Here is an 18698-nt window from a genome sequence, read left to right as displayed (position 1 = left end):
AATTAATGTCTCTATAATTAGGTGAGACTAGCATTTTCTGGAGTGTATTACACAGTTTGTATTAGTCATACACTTCAGAAGATAACAATTTGACATTCATAAACAAAAACTGTGCTTGAAAGGAACATTTCTTTAATAACCTGGATAGCAAATAGACGATTCATGATGTTAGTTTAATTCTGCAAAGCCACAGTGAACATGTGTGTGTAAGCCAGCACAGGGAGGGCACAGGAACAACCATAAAACCACAGACAAAATGCAAAGAGTAAATTTATTTTTGTTACCTCACCAACCAAGGAATCCCCAAAGCAGCACCCAGGCAGAGATGCAAACATTGCTGAGTTTGGTCCATGCTAAAGGTTCTCCCAGTTGGATCCCTCAGCCCTGGCTGCCGGGCAGTGTTTTGATCTCCCTTGCCCAGACTTTCCCCAGGGCTCTCGCCCACCTGCCCGTGGCTGAGGGGCTCAGCTGTGCCCTACATGTTTGGGTTTTTTTGTTTTCTACAACCTTATGCAAAGCGCAGCAAGAAGCATCTCTAACTTTAAAAAAACCCCAATCTTTACACAATCAGCACATGATCTGACTGCCCTTCATTTCTATATGTAATGTATGGCTGTTCATAATTTATGAAGTTTATTAAGGAAACTGGGTCCAAGGTTAGGCATGTCCTTGTGACAGATGTGTCACAAAAACACAATGAAGGTGGGTCCATGGTCATGGAATTTATTCTACTGGAAGAAATATTTTAGAATGATTATATATTTACAATCTATAATACAGTAATTTATATCAACAGCAGAAGCAATAAAAAACTGTAAAAGTGCACAAAGTCATGGTAGAGCAAAGAGTAATGTTAGCAAATGAACCTAACTATTTCAGAAGAAATTACATGCAAAATATATTCATAACAAATAACAATATTCTAGGTGGCATTTTTTTCTTTCCCATTTCATTTTCATTCCCTAATAAATCCTGTGGGGTTTTTATCTCTAAAAGTGGCAGTTTTATCTATAACTATATTGATTTCTAAATTAAACATTTCTAAAACTGTTATTTTCCAAATAGCAATACGGAAATGAGCAAAAAACTGGTACAGAAGATTTTGCTGCTGACTTCAATGAAGCTAAATCTTTGTTTCTGAAGAAACTATCAATTCAATTCCTTACAGGATTCCAAAGATAAAAGCATGCACATGTAAACATACTTTTTATCCTCAAAATTATGTAAAAGTGAAAATATCAAGCCAATGTCTGTACATTAAGGACATTATATGAGTCACCAATGAAATACTAAGGCAAAATAAGACAATATTAATCAAAAAGTATAAATATAAATGATATTCTGTGGATAGGGCAGAAGCCATAAGCTGCTCTATAGAAATGAGAGGTTCATCTCAAGTACAAAAATTACGAGAGATCACTATGTAAACCTACAGTCTTAAGGGCATTATTCAGATAATTTTTTAAAAGATATAATGCAACTAAGGAAAAAATTCTGTTACTCACCAAACTCAATTAAAAAAAAAGTTTAATTACATAAAAGATATCTATTAATTTTAAAAAACTATATATTTTACAGTTTTTTTACAGACACAAAGAAATCAGACAAAAAGTGTCATTTTATAGACAAAAAGTCATTTCTCTTGCACCAATTTTAAGAAGAAAGACAATAAAAATAATAATCACAGAACTAATCTAAACAAAGCCAAACAGGTAATAAACAGTTCAGATGTAGCTGATTTAGAGAAAGTAATGCAACTCAAAACTAGCTCTGGGTCAGCTTGGGTTCTAGTGCCATCTGGTGAAATAACAGTAGTTTTCCCCTTGCAACCACAGCTAATATGCAATTTAAATCCACTGCATTACACAGTAATACATGAAGCAAGGTCACAAAGAAGATGAAGTGCTTGAGTAGTCTAAGTGCACATCCAGAGAGCCATACACCGAATCGAGTAAATTGAGAACCTTCCCTTGAATCATGTCAACCTGCTCCGAAGGGCAATAGTCATCCAAACTTGATCTGTAACAAGGAATTGAAAAAGGCATGAGAGAATACAGATATCACCAGCATGACCACATTGTGTATTCTTGTAAGGCTCTGTGGCTAGGCTGAAGCTACTTTCAAACTTTGGCAAGTTCTGCCTCCCAGTATCCCTTCAAAGTGTAGTGCTGTGGATCTCCTCACTACTTTTTAAGCTGAATAGAAAGTCTGCAGAATGTGCAGAGCAGGAATGTGACCTAATATTCTTTCTAATTTTACTCTCTTCCTGAATCTGACACAGAACATGTTGGCAGACAAAGTTCAAGCAAATGATCTAATTAAAGGACACATGTTAAGTTAAAATTGAAAAATTCAAATGCTACTAGTAAAGTCGGTAGAAAAATCTGAAAAACATCTTCACAATCCCTGGGATATAACATTTTTTACAGTATCTATTAATGAACTGCAAACCAATATTAGCAGAGCTGACACTTCTTGAATTTTTATCTGTCAAGATTTAGAGAGATGATTTTGTTTTCTCTGCAACACTGGATGACAATCCTGTAGCTGGCACAGGGAATATAGTTTTCTTTTATTGTAGGGATTAGCCATACTATTTCTTATTGACAAAGCCAGTTTCATGTCAGTTTCTGCTATTGTTGCCTGCCCTTTTAAGGGCACGCTTGGTGTTTCTGAATGATTAAATTGCAACAATTTGAAAACAGATAACACTGTGGCCTCCAAATTAGGTTTGGAGATCCCTGGCTCTCCCAGGTCCCTGGCCTCAAGTTCCATCCTTTTCTCCTAAATAACACCCTTACAGTCCTGGAAACATAACTTTTACTCCATAACAAAGCTTTACTAGAGCCTTAAAGAATATAGATTGCTTTCAGCCTATTAGACGAAAACCAGTTCCAGCAGAAGTTTCACTGAAAACAGAAATCCTGTCTATAGTACAATACCCTAGAGCAAGAGAAGAAGGAACGTGGAATGTCAGCCCAGGCAGGCTTGTCCTAGCTTTGCTCTAATTAGCACAAGTAATGGAAGTAGTGAAGATGCATGAACTCCAGTGACAGCTATCAATCCCAACATACACAAGGCCTCATTACAGACTTTATATAACTTATGCTGAAGCGGATTAAGTCATCATGTTTTCACAGCTTTTGAAATCTGTGCCAGCTACTTTAAAGTCCAGTAAAACTGGCCATCAGTGCAGAGTCTTCCCTTATCTGTGTAGATTCTGTCACTGCTTTATGATCAGTATTTCCAAATGTCAATGTTTACTATACTATAAGGCTTCCACTTTAAGACGGGACTTAAGATGCACCAACCAATGCTATACTGATAAAATCATTTATCTTCATGAGTACAGTCAGAGCTTTTTAAACTAAAAGTGTCCACATAGTCTTACCGAGCAACAGTCACAAGCGTAGGCTTGGGCATATCTTTTAGCAGAACTTTAATGGATTGTATGAGGCCTTCGATCTCGTCTTCAGTGCTAACATGGTGAGGAAGCTCCATATAATCACAGGTTAAACCAGCCTGATGTACCTACAGGTAAATTAAACAGAGATTTAATTTCTGTTAATGAATTATTGATACAGCTTAAGAAGGTCTCTAGCATACCACCCCTAGCCCAGTAGATAACTTACACCTTTTTAGACAGTAAGAGTTGTGGGTTTTTCTGCCCCAGCTTGTTCTTTAAACAAAACAAATAAAACTCTGGAGGTTGTATGGATTGTTTCATTATCTCCAGTACACTGTACCTTTTCTATAAATTCAGAGTGTGCTGCAGTCCTTGAAGATGATAGTTCTGATGCTTTATAAATAGGTATCTTATCTTAAATTCTATAAAGAAGATCAACAGACCCTGGCGAAATGAACCTCCCTTCATAGAATGAGGCTCAAGATATCACAGTCCTGAAAGATCACACTAATGTTGCCTAAATATAGACAAGCAGAGAAGAATTTTAGCAGCTTTAAAAAGAAAAGCTGGCGTAAGTAATGAGACAAAAAAAACCAGGAAAAGTAACAAACTCTCACAAAGTCCTGAATCAAGAAGCAAATCTGAAAGGAAGTACGAATTTTCCCTGTCTGTTGAAGCTATGCTTTTGAAATTCATCTACTTTTTGCTCTTTTACCTTGCCACCTACCATTTCATAGTCCGGGCTTTCCATCCTGGTTTTCAAACTGTGAACTAGTTGAACAAGTGGTTTCATTCTGGAGTTAAAACAAAACAAAGAAAAAGAAAAAAAAAAAGAGAAAAAAAAAAGAGGAAAGTAGAAGTTATTATGGCCTAGGATATGAAAATGAAATTTGCCTCTCTTTGTCATCTTGCACCTGAAAAAATGGAAATTATCAGTACTATTGTACTGTTTCACCAGGTCTTTCTTATAAAGCCCTTATACTCATAGCTGCCTCTGGCAAGTCCTCTTTGTGCTTCTTTTAGGGTAGACCTGCAAAGGTCAAGTTGTCACTATTACAGAGGTCTGACAGTAATTGCTGCATTTGATGTGGAAAATAAATGATTTTCCCATCAAGGAAAAGCTCAGATTTTCAGTGTCTCTTTTCAGCTGAAAACATTTACTTTAAATGCACAGTGGGCGACGGGGCTGAGGCAGTTCAGATGTTTGGCGGAGACTGTTGCTCAGATACAATTTTTCACTCATTTCCATTTTTCCACAGAAAGCTGACCCTTGGGGAGCACCAAAGAATTGCTTCTCCATGCCTCCTCAGTTTGTTGTTTTTTTGAGAACACTGATACAAACTGATGACTAAGTTTTTAGTCAACAAAATGCCTCCATCCATAGGCAACAAAGTTTGCACGAGGCTGGAGAAGACTGAGCTTCAAAGGCTTACAGTGGTGCTGAAGACAGCAGACTGACTTTCCTTTTATTTTATCTGACTCTTTCTCCTCTAGAACTAAAGGAAAAACAGTATCCTTGCATAGATCCTATCCTTCTCTGTTATCAAAGTGCTGGGCTATATCAGTTCCAAAACTTCTGTTTGCATTTTAAGCCATTTAGAATTCTCGTACCCAGGATATGAAGCCCATTTCTGGAGGGTTTCTTCATCATCACTGTCACACAAATCTGCAAATGCTGCTTCCAGATCTTCCAGCTGATGAACACGGTTTTCAACACAATCCAGCAAGCCTTCCTTTAGATAAGCATATATAATAGTATGTTAGTAAAAAAATGAAGTAAGAATATCATGGCTTACCTTATGATTTAAACTCTGTAATGACTGATCTACTGGAAGTGGGGAATCTGAAACAACTGATTCATTACTATGGCACATCAATTCAGGAGGATCACAGTGAATGCCTGTAGAAGCTGTTATACCTTCAGAATAAATCATCTCACTTTGCTCTGTCTTTCCGACAACAATCCTAAAAAAGCCAGCTTCTAAATATGTCCCTGTTTTTATTGTTGATTTACTAAGAGATATGAAAATCAGTTTGCCAATATTCCACATATCTCTATTTCTTTATATATATATTAATTGGGTTTCATTAATTTGTGCTAATTATATGTGTTGAATCTCTCTAACAGTGTCCAGATGAGATTATGAAAGCTTACACTTCCTATCAGAAGCCGAGAGCACATAAAATGAAAAAATACATTACAGTGGCATAATACCATCCTTTCCACGTCTAAATAGACAGGTAAAATACCAATTAGACATTCATCACAACTCTGGCTATCAAGCAAGAGCAACTAGGGCAAAGAAGGAGAGAGCCTGGAGGGGTTAAAAAAAAAAGAAGAAACCTCACCAATCCAAAGTCCTGTCGAGCCACAAAAAGAACAACATTGCAGATGACTTACAACGTTTTCATTCCTTCCTTGTCAATTACCATTTGTTTACAGAAACTAATTTTTAAACTCATGCTAAATATTTATGCAATTCACTCATTTAATCAAAACATTTAATAGGAAAGAATTTCTAAGATTCTGCTGATTAGCATTCAGTGTGCCACGTAGCTTAATTTGAGACCACTTCATTAAGCACCTTTGATAGGTTCCTTCCTGTTGGCGTAACTCATTTTTGTTGAGTAAATAAAAAGAATCATTCCCTCTACATCCCACAAGGAAATATCATACCTCTGTTGCATTTTTGTGCGGCTTCTTGAAATTGTACAACTCTTGCAAGAGCCCATATTCTGTCTTAGACAAAGAAAGAGGAAAAAAATTAGACTCTTCAAATGAGAAACCAAATCTTCAAAGCTTTCCTTCTTCAAAAAAATAATCTGATTACCAAGATCATTCCCCTACTCTAGTACTGCAGACAATAATGAGCATAACAGCCTCTCATCAGGACAAGCTACCACTCTTTGGACAATCAACACCACTATGCCCTTTGAAAGGCAGTCTCTTGATACCACTGTGGTTTTCTAATAGCATGTTATGAAGGGTAAAAGATGACACAATCTGCCATTCTATGATTCCTCCTTGATGACTCTTGCTGTAGGTATTTGGAAGGTTACCTGTGGAAACCCAAGCATAGCTTTTATGTCCCAAGCAACAAGCACAAGTGAGCCATATACCTCTGAGTTTCAATGTACACTCCACACCATTATCAAATGTAAGAATCTTCCCCTATTTGGCGGTTGTAAATTTCTGTCACGTACACTCCACTAGAATGTCTCTCTTTAAAATATGACCATGAATCATTAACCGTGATCAGCTAATCTGCTGACTGAGCTTAGGTGAAAGTTTCTCCATAGACATAAATACTAAGACTATGACTCTTGTGAATGGTATAAGGCCATTCAATTGTTATGCTTACCTGTGTGTACATTTCTTTGAATGGATTTTTAACTGAAAAAAAATCTAAGTCAATGTCCAAAACATATGCATCCCCTTTTTGCAGCACTTGGCAGACATCTTTAACAACTTCCCTTATTAGGCATTCACTGTTTTTGAGACAGCTTGAAGCTGAGCATTCTGGTAAGGTTCCTGCCCTATTCAGGGCACTTGTATTTGGTACTTCCTTTTTGTTCACACTTGGGGTGCTGTTATCAAGGTCACCAAGACCCATTGATGAAGAGGCAGAAGTGGTGCTTGCTGTGTCATCTGTATTTAGCTTCAGTCTTTTAGCAGATGCTACTTCACCATTTTCTTCATGGCCATTCGATGATTCAATAGGGTTGATGAGAATGACGTGCAAATTTAAGGACTTCTGGTTTTCTAGCTGATCAGCAGGAACATAAAGACCATCACTTAAAAAGTAATGATCTGTGCCTGTAACCCTACAATTGACAGTAATTCACAGTTAATATACATCTTGGCAAAGAGCTTAGGAAAAAGCATTTTATACTTTAAAGATTCAGAGAAGAACAAACAGACTTTTGATGGGTAATGAAAGCAATAAAACTGTGAAGACAAAATTTCAATCCTCAGATTTTTAAATTAAATTTTTTTCCACTTCTTTATTGTGAAATAAATATATATAAATTCATCCTACACTTTTTATGATAGTCCTACAAGGTTTTAATGGGTAAGAAAAAATGCTACTATGATTAATTTGCCATTGAATTGCATTTTAAAGACAACATCCAGAATTGAACAAGATATTGTCAATATTGTGGCATATAAGATTGCAAAGCTATAGATATTTTGTCTTTTCTAATTTTCCAGAAAATTATGTTAGTTGGGCTTGCGAAATGCCCTGAAATGCATAAATATTGATTTAGTAAAAGTAAAATATTATTAATTAATAGGTAGAATTTAACTTCTTTTACCACTGACATAGATTCCCTGCTCTAAGTGAGAGAGATGGTAACTAGAGTATAAATAGCTAGGTATCAGTTGAATCCACTTATATAAAAAAAACCCAAAACAACTAATTTAACAAAAGCAACAGTACTAAAACCTCTGCTTATATAAATAATGGAATTTTTAAGTCATATTTCAGTACATTAAGCCTTAAGCGTCATAAACTCAGACTAGAAATAAGCTTAAGTGTGAACTTCCGCTCATGTCTGTTAAAGCCTCATTTGATTACAGGGTATCACCATCAATCAGCCACAAAGACAAATAATTTCATAAGCAGGACACATTTGAAGCTCAGTTCCCCAGTGTCTTGTGGATGGATTAGCCTGAGCTTGCCAAGATGAGAGGCTGGATCACAACTTCATCTTGTTGACAGGGCATTCCCAGGACCTCTTCTCAGAAATTCTGCAGGGTTCAACATGAGCTCATACTACAGCCTTTTCCTTAGTGGACACTAACTAAGGTATCTATTGCCTATTCATCTGTTGTCAACAAAACTTTAAGCAAGTTTGTATTTCTGAGGACTCTTTCCCTTTTTTCCTTCACGGATTTGGTAAGCCTAGAATCTGAAGTGAAGGTACCTGACAGTGTTCAAAAAGAAGCCTGAAATGTTGGTTTTGTGACAGCTGAGGCCACCAGTGAGAGAGCTATTCAGCCATTATGAAGTATTTCTATATCTTGGTTAAATGATTAAATGTAATTGAAACTACTAGCTGCTTTATAATTATTATCATCATTATCACAGTTATCATTTATTATTATTATTAATATTATTATTATTTAGGTTAACTGTAGGCTTCAGATTCAGAATTGTAGAGCTTTAGCATTTTATTTAAGGTGGTAAAACAAGGCATTTCTTTTCTGTCTTCTGTTAAACTTGCTTCAAAAGATTTACTTCAATATGCTGATAAGAGACATGATTTGTAAATGCCCATTAAAACTGTACAAAATCACAACGCAGTGAATATAGTGAATGCGAAATTATCATGGACTGCATCCTGCAGAATGATGAGGGGCTCTGATCAGAACTTGAATCACAGAATGATTAAGATTGGAAGAGACATCTGGAAGTCTCTAGTCAATCATCTGATCAAAGCAGAACTAACTTCCAGGTAGATGAGGCTGCCCAGATCAATCATCCTTTATCAAAGGATGGAGAATTCACCACCTGAGTACCTGTTTCAGTGTTTAAGTAGTAGACTAACTTAAAAAAACCCAAAAAACAAAACAAGCAAAAAAACCACTCCCACACCAGAAAAACAGAATCATGGCTGACACCAAATAAAAATTTTACTAGGCAGACCAAAGAGTAAATAGATATAAGTTGAACTGCATTAGGCATTTCCTAAGGAAATTACAAATACAAATTACAAATTAAATTTTCATCTTTATCCAAGAGCACAAAAAAATGCCAGTGAAAAGCTACAGAGACAACTTTGATATTACTAGCATTATGACAGCAGACAATTTACCTGATTGTCGTCGTTGATACATCTTTCCCAACAAGAAAACTGTGTTTTCCTTCTGAGATCTGATGAGCCCAGGGTGGGTGAAGCCATACTACTTGAGAAATATGGCCAGCATAAACAGCAGGCATAATCCAGTTCTCAATACTTAATTCACTGTAATCAATAGAGAAAGACAGGAGGTAACAATATCACTTTCCTTAAAAATAAAACATGGTCAAGAACACCACAACCATCTTCCACATCTTTAAAACCTCCAGGCAAATCATCTAATATTAGTACTCTGTGTAAGGGTAACATCATCAAAGAAAGAACAAGAGGGAAATCTATGTGTGTAGTAGATTTAAATGTGTGTAGTAGATTTAAAAAAGTTCAGACATAGAGTGCAATCAGCTTCACTCTTAGTATGGTGCTTTGATGATAAACTACTTAGTGGCGGACATGGCAGAGTTAGGTTACTGGCTGGACTTGATAACCATAGAGACCTTTTCCAACCTTAACAATTCCGTGATTCTACATCCTTTTACTCTTGATACATCACACAGAGGAAAGTGCAAGCAAGGACACAACATCATTCTAAATAACTTCAAACTGACCTCATGAGAGTGTTTTATTGTAAACTGCTCTAGGTAGATTTTAAATATCATCCCAGTTATTAAAGTGAGTCACTCCACAACTGCAAGATTAGCATCTTTCCTCATTATCAAGACCCTATTTAATTACGTGTATGATGCCAACTGTATCCTGGGTCACATCAAAAGAAGCATGACAAGCAGGTTGAGGGAGGGGATTATGCCCCTCCACTCCACTCTTGTGAGACCCCACCCAGAATACTGCATGCAGCTCTGGGGCCCTCAACATAAGAAGGGCATGATCCTGTTGAACCAGGTCCAGAGGAGGCCATGAAGATGATCAGAGGACTAGAATACCTCTCCTGTGAGGACAAGCTGAGGAAATTCGGGTTGTTCAGCCTGGAGACTGCAGAGAGACCTACAGAACCATCCAGTACCTAAAAGGGAAGAAAGCTGGAGAGGGCCTTTTTACAAGGGCATGCAGTGATAAGACAAGGGGGAAGGCTTTAAACTGAAAGAAGGTGGGTTTAGATTAGATATTAGGAAGAAATTCTTCACTGTGAGGGTGGTGAAGCATTGGAACAGGTTCTCCAGAGGAGTTGTGAATGACCCATGCTTGGTAGTGTTCAAAGCCAGGTTGGCATGGGGCTTTGAGCAACCTGGTCTAATGGAAGATGTCCCTGCCAATGGCAGGAGAGTTGGAACTAGATGATCTTTAAGGTCCTTTCCAACCCAAATCATTCAAAGATTCTAAGATAGAGTCCACAAAACTTATTAGTCAAAAAAAGAGAATAAAATATTCACTATGGGTAGGACGATCCAAGTATTTACACAATTGCATTAGCTTGTAATTGCTGTAAATCACCATAACACTGAAGCAATCAATATTTATTTTAAAACGAGAAGAGAAAGACAATAGCAGACATCACCCTGTGGCTTATTCCCTACCTACCTCAGATGGTGGTAGAAAATATTGGTCTTTATGATTCTAATATGAAAATCTTGTTCAATTTCACATATTCACCATGCCAACAAATGATATGCTATTTCAATCTCAAAGTCAATTTTTCAGTGTGAAGAAAGAAAGACTGATTGAAAACTACAGACAAAGCATCAACTTAGAGTGTTTTCCCGTTACCCAGAGGAACTACTGGGGCTAATATCATAATATACTACTGAACAACTAAACAAAGCAAATTCATACATCTTAAATTGCTTGATGTACCACATAAACATTTGGCCACATTCATAAAACACAAACGTAAGTTTTTCCATTAAAAAAATAAAGTTTCAGCAAAAGTGAAAAGATGGAAGATACAACCTGAACCTGAATTATACCTCCTTTGTTCATGTCTCCTACTCAGTCGTACCAATATTCACTGTGAATCAAAGGCAGCAAGAAGTAGACTTAAAGTACTCTGAGGCAGTACCCAGGACTTACCTAAAAAGAGTATCTTTGTCAAATACAGTATCTGCAGGCATATTAACAGGAATAAGAAGGTCTGGATGGGAATCAAGATGAACAAAACTGATGTTACTGGCAGGAAGATGCTTTGAACCAATGGCACGATAGATGAAAGGCAGCACCTAAAGCAATATGAATAAAAACATTTTAATGATAACCAGTAGGCTGAAAAATGCAACCACTCTAACAGCAAAAACACTAGTCTCCCTCTTATTCCTTTAGAATTTAGATTAGAGGGAGGAGAAGACAGAAAACAATACAAAGGGGAAATAACTCCAGAGGCAAGACAACTCATGAACTGTAATCATTATAAGCCTAAGCATTCCACATGAGAAACTGCTAAAGAATCACAGCCTTACTCCCTTTTTTCTTCTTTATAGGAAGTCTTGCTTGCAGTAGCTTCTCACTAATGATTCAACTCAATTCCAAGGGCTTTTTTTTCATTTACAACTAAACCCCAGGACTGCCTTTCCTCTTCTGCAGAACACTGCCCCTGTATTTCCTTCCCCATACATTCCTCACCATGCGTGGGTGCTGTGGAGCACAAAAACATTTTTTTACTCGAGGTTTATAAGTTAACTGATATAGAATGAAAACTGACCCCACCACGATTTAGACTTTAGTTGATCATTAAACCTATTCCTCTTGAAAAATTAATTCCTAATGACTTAGTGGCTGCAATAAACATATAACCTTTCTCAACTCTCCAACCTTCTCCCCCGCTGAAGGTCTTCACTCAAAGGTGTGAAAAACAGAAGATGAGGCAACTCACCAATTTATAGCATAGAAAACCACTGAAGTGCAATAATACAGGGTGGTAAAAATGAGAAAACTGATGGCTGATTTGTGATACCTCTTACACTGAACTGCAGTACATGGAGTCTTTCTCACAGTTAGGGGACATCAACTGCCTTGGCTGCCAGAGCAAATCCAACAGGGATTGTGAATCACAGCCCTATCATACAGGGAATGTGAAGACTGTAAAGAAGTAACAAAAACTACATGTGACGTCTACATTACAACCACACCTGAGCTACTTTTCTTGGCACAAAACTGATTAAGATGACAGATCTGGCATACTGCATGGGCATAACCATAAAACATAAGTATACTATTGCAACAGTAGATAAAACTAGGTTAAAAATAACAAGGGTTCCCTGATCCATGACTTCTACTTCTTTGGAAAAAAGAAATAATCTGGCCTACCTGAAAAACCTACAATCTTTGCAATTAAAATTGAAGCTTTGTTCAGGTAGGGGTAACTACAGGTTGCAAGAGACTTGAGAGACTGAGGTCTCTAACCTTGCAATTAAGAACAAAATTTCCTTTATGCCAGCTGTTATTATTAATCAATGCATGATGCATTTACTGACAACTTGTCCTAGAGGAACATCACTGTCAGCAAAGGATTATTTAAATTTTCTGTGAAGTTCTTACACTTGGAATAAAAAGCCATTTGCATTTTGTGCATCTACATTCACATCCTGAAAATGCAGTGTATACATTTAGTATGAAAAGACTTTAAGTTACTTGAAAACAGAAGTATAGAGACTAAAATAAAGAAGAAGGATCATTAACTGGCATTATCTCAGTATTACTATCACAGTGACACTCTAAGTCCTTGGTTACCATGTAAAATCAGCTATCACAGTATCATATATCACAGTATCATATATTTCAGCGAGTCTTAGCAAAAAATGAACTGCATTAAACTATTTACTTACAATTTCATTATTTTCTGTAATGGACTTTACTACACTAAAACTTCCTGTTTGCAAAGAATCTAGTAAATAATCTGTTATTTAGGATGAAGGCCTCAACTTATGCTACTATAAAAAAAAACCAAAACATGAGAAACCAGAAACAGCAGTTCAAAAGCAATTCCTTCTTCACGCCCTTTTTCAATGACTTAACCAAGAAAGCAAAGCTCCACATTTAACATTTCTCATCAACTGGCTGTCAATCTGCTTGTTGGAATGTGATTATACCTGCTGTCAGACACTAGGTTGGGTTGAGTTTCTAAGGACTGCTCTAATGGCCAGCAAATTATAACAGCAGTGTAATGTAAGTATAATTTCTTTTTAACTACAGCAACTATGACCCAAAGAAGAAAAAAGACAGCAACAATTACTTAAAAAGATGTCAAAATCCGATCATGGAAATAATTAACTTGATCGGTGAATGGGAAAGGAAAATCAGGTCTCCTGGGCCCTGAACTTCATTTATGTTTCAGCAGCAGAAAGGAAGGCAGTTTTAATGTTTGTGCATGGCTATAGAGAGGAGGACTATTCCCAAGGAAGCGCCTGGAGGGGGCAGAACCCGGATACATGGCGGGAAAGCGCATCCCCCGGGAAGCCGTCAGCGCCAGCACAGGGGATCCACCAGCCAGACCGAGCCTCCGCGCCGCAGACAGACAAACAAACAAACAAACGAAGCCACTCCCCAGACACCACCGGAGGGACGGCCCATCCCACGGCAGCCCAGCGCCAGGCACTCACGTCCTGGTGGTCCTCCACCACCCACACCGGCAGCGCGGGGTACTCCCGCAGGCAGCCCCCGCGGGGCCGACCCCCACCGCCGGCCTCCTGCTCCCCACCGCTCATGCCGCCGCTCCCTCCCTCCCTCCCGGCAGGCGGTGCTTCCGCCCGTAGGACCTCCCATCGCTTTCCTGTTCCGGAGCCGGAGCACTGCGGGCAGGGCTGGCCTGGGTAGCGGCGGCGGCGGCGGCGGGGCCAGGTGGGCTCGGCGTGCTCGGCTGCCCTCGGCGGGGCGGGCGGGGGCTCCCCGGGGCCACTCCGCGCTGCTCTGGTGCCGCGGGTCTCGGCGGTCGCCGGGATGGGGAGGCGCGCAGGTTCTCAGGGGACCGGGCTCGGCGACTCCGCGGTGCTGGCGGGGGTCGGGGTGGCGGGCAGGAGCTCTTGGTGCGGGCAGCAGGGCCTGGCCGGGTGTCGGCTCAGCGCCGGGCGGTCTCCGTTCTGCCACCCCTCCGGGAGCAGTCGGGAGGCCGGGTGTCACAGAGTCACAGGATGGGTCAGGTTTGAAGGGATCACAGTGGGTCATCTGGTCCAAGCTCCCTGCTCAAGCAGGGTCGTCCTAGAGCACATGGCACAGGATTGCGTCTAGATGGTTCTTGAAAATCTCCAATGGGGGAGGTTCCACAAGCTCTCCTGGGCAATCCGTTCCAGTGCTCGGTCACTGCACAGTAAAGAAGTTCTTGCTCGTGTTCAGGTGGAACTTCCTGTGCATCAATTTCTGCCCATTGCTTCTTGTCCTGTTGCTTGGCACCACCGAGAAGAGCCTGGCTCCATCCTCTTGACACCCCCGTTTTAGATACGTAGAGACATTGATGAGGTCCCCTCTCACTCGTCTACTTAAGATGTGTCGGTGCCCTGTTGCTGTCAGAGGTGTGTCGTCAGGGAGAAGCGAGTTTGTTCGGTCTTTTTTAGGGACCCAATGTTGCTTTAATGTGCAACGGCCCCCACCAGTGCAATACATTTCCTCTTCTAGGTGACAGGAAAAGGGGAGTTTGTGCTTTTTGGTGTTTTTGTACTTACCTAACTTTAAATAAAAATTGGATGTGACTAGAGTTTGCAGCGGAGGGAACTTTAAAATAGTTTCTTGTATTTTTTGAATTTCTTTTTCCAGCTGTGATTCTGTGCATTCTTGAAGGAGTGGTAGAATTAAGGTGGTAGAACCAGAGCAGGTCTCTGGTGTTGAGGAGATCTTAGAGCCTATTTAAGAGAGCTGATAAAGAAAACCCATTATTTGAATGCTATGACATATTAAAAAGAAACACACTTAAAGACAAGGCACTATGGTACAGTGACCTTTGCTTAGCCTGTTTAAATAAAATATGTATGTAAATGTTAGCAAAGTCTGAAACAGTTTACTGTTACAAGCGTGAGCTGTGTACGAGCGTGACAAGAGAACTAAAGCAAAATTGATTCAGTATGTAATGCCATAGAATTATTAATAACAAAAGGTTGCACTACTGCTGTATAAAATAATGGAAGTTGACTTTCTTTTTTCTCCCTGGTTTTTTTTGAGAGCCTTTACAAAGTTGGAGGGTACTGAGCAGGTACAGGCTGACTGAAAGGAACAAGTGACTTTATACCATTGTGGCTGCTGCTTCCTAAAAATGTGGGATTCTCACTTACTTTGGCATTTGGTTGTTCTGGAGAGGGAATGAATATCACTACCACCAATTCCGGAGGCTTCCAGTAAGCCGTGCGTGTGTAAGGAGAGTCTTAGGGTCCTCTTGATTCCTCCTCTTTAATGTCAGTACTTTTCCTCTCTGTTTCTTTTCCTTTCTCCCTGCAGTTCACCAGAAGTTGTCTGCTTTCTCTCAGCAGGAGCTACATCTTTTGCTGCAGTGGCACCGAAGTGCAGCTGCGAGTAGTGCTCTGAGCAGTCCAGGTTGGCCATGTTGCACTATAGCAGGTGGGAGAATGTTCTGTGCATGTACTTCACCGTCAGGAAAACCTCATTAAAAAGCAGACTTTGCTTTGTGTTTTTGGTGATCTTTCCAAATGTCTGTGTCTTCCCTTTCTTTCTCTCACTTCCCTTTATGGAAAATAGGATTTCAGTTTTGTGGGTGCTTAGCTAATTTTTTTCCCTCTCCTTCTATTCCAGCCATAAAGTGTTTTTTTCCCCCTTTTTTCAATTTTTGAAACTTAACATTGTAATTAAAGAATCACTTTTAACTGATGAAGCACAGTGGTTTTCATTTATAAACATTAATACAATGCCTTAAATACATGCGTAGCTTTGAGCAACACTTAAGCCTACTTGAAGCAGTGGCAATTGCTGAAAGGTACCAAGGCCAAGAAGGCAGCTGAGGGATTTCTTGGGAACCATTTATTTCAATGAAAATGAAGGAATAGCACAGTCTACACAAAATTGTTTTCCGTAACCTGTAAGATTCACATTCAACAAAAATATACCTACCTCACTTAAAATTTTTTGAAGGGTCTGTTGAATTGAGTCCTTTAGTAAACTGGGGACTCAGTTGTGAATGTAAATTACTACTATCTCATTTAAAATTTGCATGATTTGTTGGACCAGATAACTTGCAATGGGGTGTTAGTCACGTCATTCTGCCCAAAGTTTAGAATTGTGTTCTACAAAGAACTCCTTTTTATGCAACTTTGGATTACAACTGCAGTTATTAATAATGAGTGGTTTCTTCGGTGTGGGGTACCTGAGGTTTTTATGTCAGAGTTTCTAAGTACTAGTAGAGGTGCTTGAATCCTTGACCAGTCATCATATCAATAGTTTTTTGAAATTAACATTGCTCTAAGTCAGAAGGCATGGTCCAGCTTTGGTAGAAAGACTCTAGAGTGCATTCATGGATTAGAGGCTTAAAGGACTCAAAGGGACATAAATGACCTGTACTAGAGGTCTGAGGAGCACAAAGCTCCCAGTGAAAGTCGGTGGACATTGTTTACTGCTTCTCTTAAAGGAAACTGCAAAAACTATAGTTTCAGCATTTTAGGATTAGTTCCTGCAAATGCAGTAAGGACATCTTACAAAAATTGTGTGACACTGGACTTCTACTTTCCTTATTAAAGGTGAGCCATGTCTTTCCATTCTGGACGAGGATGTCCCCGTGGTCAGGGAGGACCAGGAGCAAGAACTTCAACGCAGACGTACCGCCCTCAGAACCTAAGGCAGCTTCACCCACAGCAGCCCTCCATACAGTACCAGTATGAACAGCAAACTGCCCCTCCAACAACCTATTCAAACCCTCCAGCCACTGGTTACATGCCTCCCAGGCCAGACTTTGTGCCCTATCCTCCTCCAGTGCCCCCTTCCACACAAAATCCCATCAGCCAGTGTCCCATGAGGCCACCATTTCCGAACCATCAGATGAGGCAGAGCTTTCCAGTGCCTCCATGTTTCCCTCCCGCTCCGCCACCAGTGCCAAATCCTAGCAACACTCCTGTGCCAGGAACTCCTGCTGGACAAAGCACCTTTCCTTACATGATGCCTCCTCCCACAGTACCACACCCTCCTCCCCCACCAGTCATGCCACAGCAGGTCAACTACCAGCCTGTGTACTCCACGGGATACTCCCAGCAGTCGTTCCCACCACCTAGCTTCAACAGCTATCAGCACAACTCTGGCTCCTTCCAGAGCAGCACTGCCAACAGCAGTGGTGGCAGCAGCCATTTTCGGCACACGGGTCAGTACCAGGGAGAGAAGCCTCAAAGTGATCGGCGGTCTCCAGACAGGAGCAAACACTATGATGAGCACCGACATCGTGAACACGGTCACATCCACGGGGACAGGCATCGGTCTGCTAACCATGGGGATCGTCGGGATCGAGGCCGGAGTCCAGATAGGAGGAGGCAGGAGAGCAGTCGGCACCGGACAGATTATGACAGAGGAAGGATATCGCCTCATCACAGAAGTTACGAGCGAAACAGGTAACTTGAGGTATTTTCTGCCTGCAGGGGGAGTGATGTCATCGTTGCCCCGTAGTATTTGTTTGCGTCAATGTTCTTCCCTCACCCTTGTTTTTCCCTCTAGCTCAGGAGGTAGCCAGTACTCAGGTCTGATGGAAAGACCTGCCTGTGTGATTCTGTTCAGGGTGAAGACCTCAGCAAACCAGCCTATGATCTCAAGAGAGGACTGAAGTGAACATTACCATAAACCTGTTAAAGGAAGTGGGACAGTTGTAGGCTGTGTCGACGTCATTCAGATGATGAGTGTGCACTGCTTATTGTGGGATTTATCATGAAGTTTCTGTCCCACAATAGATCCACAGTTGGGTGGACTAACAAGTTGTCTGCTGTTAGCAGAGTATGAAAACTGCCCGTGTGATCTTTCCTGCCTAATGTATACAATAATTTCATAGAATCATTTAGCTTCGAAAACATCCTTAGGGTCCTCAAGTCCAACTCTTTACTAATGCTGCCAACTCCACCACTTAACTGTGTTGCTAAGTGCCACATCTACATCTCTTAAATGCCTTCAGGGCTGGTGATACTACCACTTCCCTGGGAAGCCTGTTCCAGTGCTCAACAACCCTTTCAGTGGAGAAATTTTTCCTAATATCCAAATGAAATCTCCCTTGCTGCAACTTCAGGTTGTTTCCTTTCATTGTCACTTGTTACTTGGGAGAAGAGACTGACCCCCACCTTACTGCAACTTACTGTCAGGTAGTTGTACAGAGCAGTTAGATCCTCCGTGAACCTCCTTTTCTTCAGGCTAAACAACCCCACCTCACTCAGCCACTCGTCATATGACTTGTGCTCCACACCCTTCACCAGCTCTGTTGCCCTACTCTGAACATGCTGCAGCTCCTCAATGTCTTTCTTGTAGTGAGAGGCCCAAACTGGACACAGGACTCAAGATGTGGCATCACCAGTGCCGAGTACGGGGGGATAGTCACTGCCCCAGTCCTGCTGGCCACACTATTTATAATACAAACCAGGAT

General features: G+C 40.3%; 2 protein-coding genes across 6 annotated transcripts in view; one reads left to right on the top strand and one right to left on the bottom strand.

Annotated features, from left to right (window-relative positions):
- Window positions 1-260: 260 nt before the first annotated feature.
- C1H5orf22 (chromosome 1 C5orf22 homolog) lies at window positions 261-13893 on the bottom strand. Of its 4 annotated transcripts, none has more exons than XM_032682872.1 (11): window positions 13756-13859; window positions 12982-13086; window positions 12111-12235; window positions 11234-11379; window positions 9227-9376; window positions 6769-7231; window positions 6084-6146; window positions 5018-5139; window positions 4134-4200; window positions 3392-3531; window positions 261-2019 (listed from the first exon to the last, which is right to left on the bottom strand). In XM_032682872.1, exons 4-11 carry the CDS (start codon window positions 11272-11274, stop codon window positions 1887-1889), a joined length of 1179 nt encoding a protein of 392 aa, XP_032538763.1. In that variant the 5' UTR covers window positions 11275-11379; window positions 12111-12235; window positions 12982-13086; window positions 13756-13859; the 3' UTR covers window positions 261-1886. The 4 variants fall into 4 exon arrangements, with proteins under 4 accessions (XP_032538763.1, XP_032538772.1, XP_032538756.1 ...); XM_032682881.1 differs by lacking the exon at window positions 12982-13086 and adding an exon at window positions 13246-13351 and having other exon boundaries at window positions 13756-13851; XM_032682865.1 differs by lacking the exon at window positions 12982-13086 and having other exon boundaries at window positions 13756-13863.
- Window positions 13894-13919: 26 nt separating this feature from the next.
- Window positions 13920-18698, top strand: part of DROSHA (drosha ribonuclease III) — a 70082-nt gene continuing 65303 nt past the window's right edge. Inside the window, exons 1-3 of one of the 2 annotated variants that reach the window (XM_032682831.1) lie at window positions 13920-13993; window positions 15578-15697; window positions 16828-17685. In XM_032682831.1, the coding sequence (XP_032538722.1) occupies window positions 16835-17685 (851 nt within the window). In that variant the 5' untranslated portion in view covers window positions 13920-13993; window positions 15578-15697; window positions 16828-16834. The remainder of the gene's footprint in view (window positions 13994-15577; window positions 15698-16827; window positions 17686-18698) is intronic. The other variant, XM_032682841.1, reaches the window with a different exon arrangement.

This window comes from Chiroxiphia lanceolata, chromosome 1 (genome assembly GCF_009829145.1).
Source record: "Chiroxiphia lanceolata isolate bChiLan1 chromosome 1, bChiLan1.pri, whole genome shotgun sequence".
NCBI classification, from domain to species: domain Eukaryota; kingdom Metazoa; phylum Chordata; class Aves; order Passeriformes; family Pipridae; genus Chiroxiphia; species Chiroxiphia lanceolata.
This window is presented reverse-complemented; position numbering and strand designations above follow the sequence as displayed.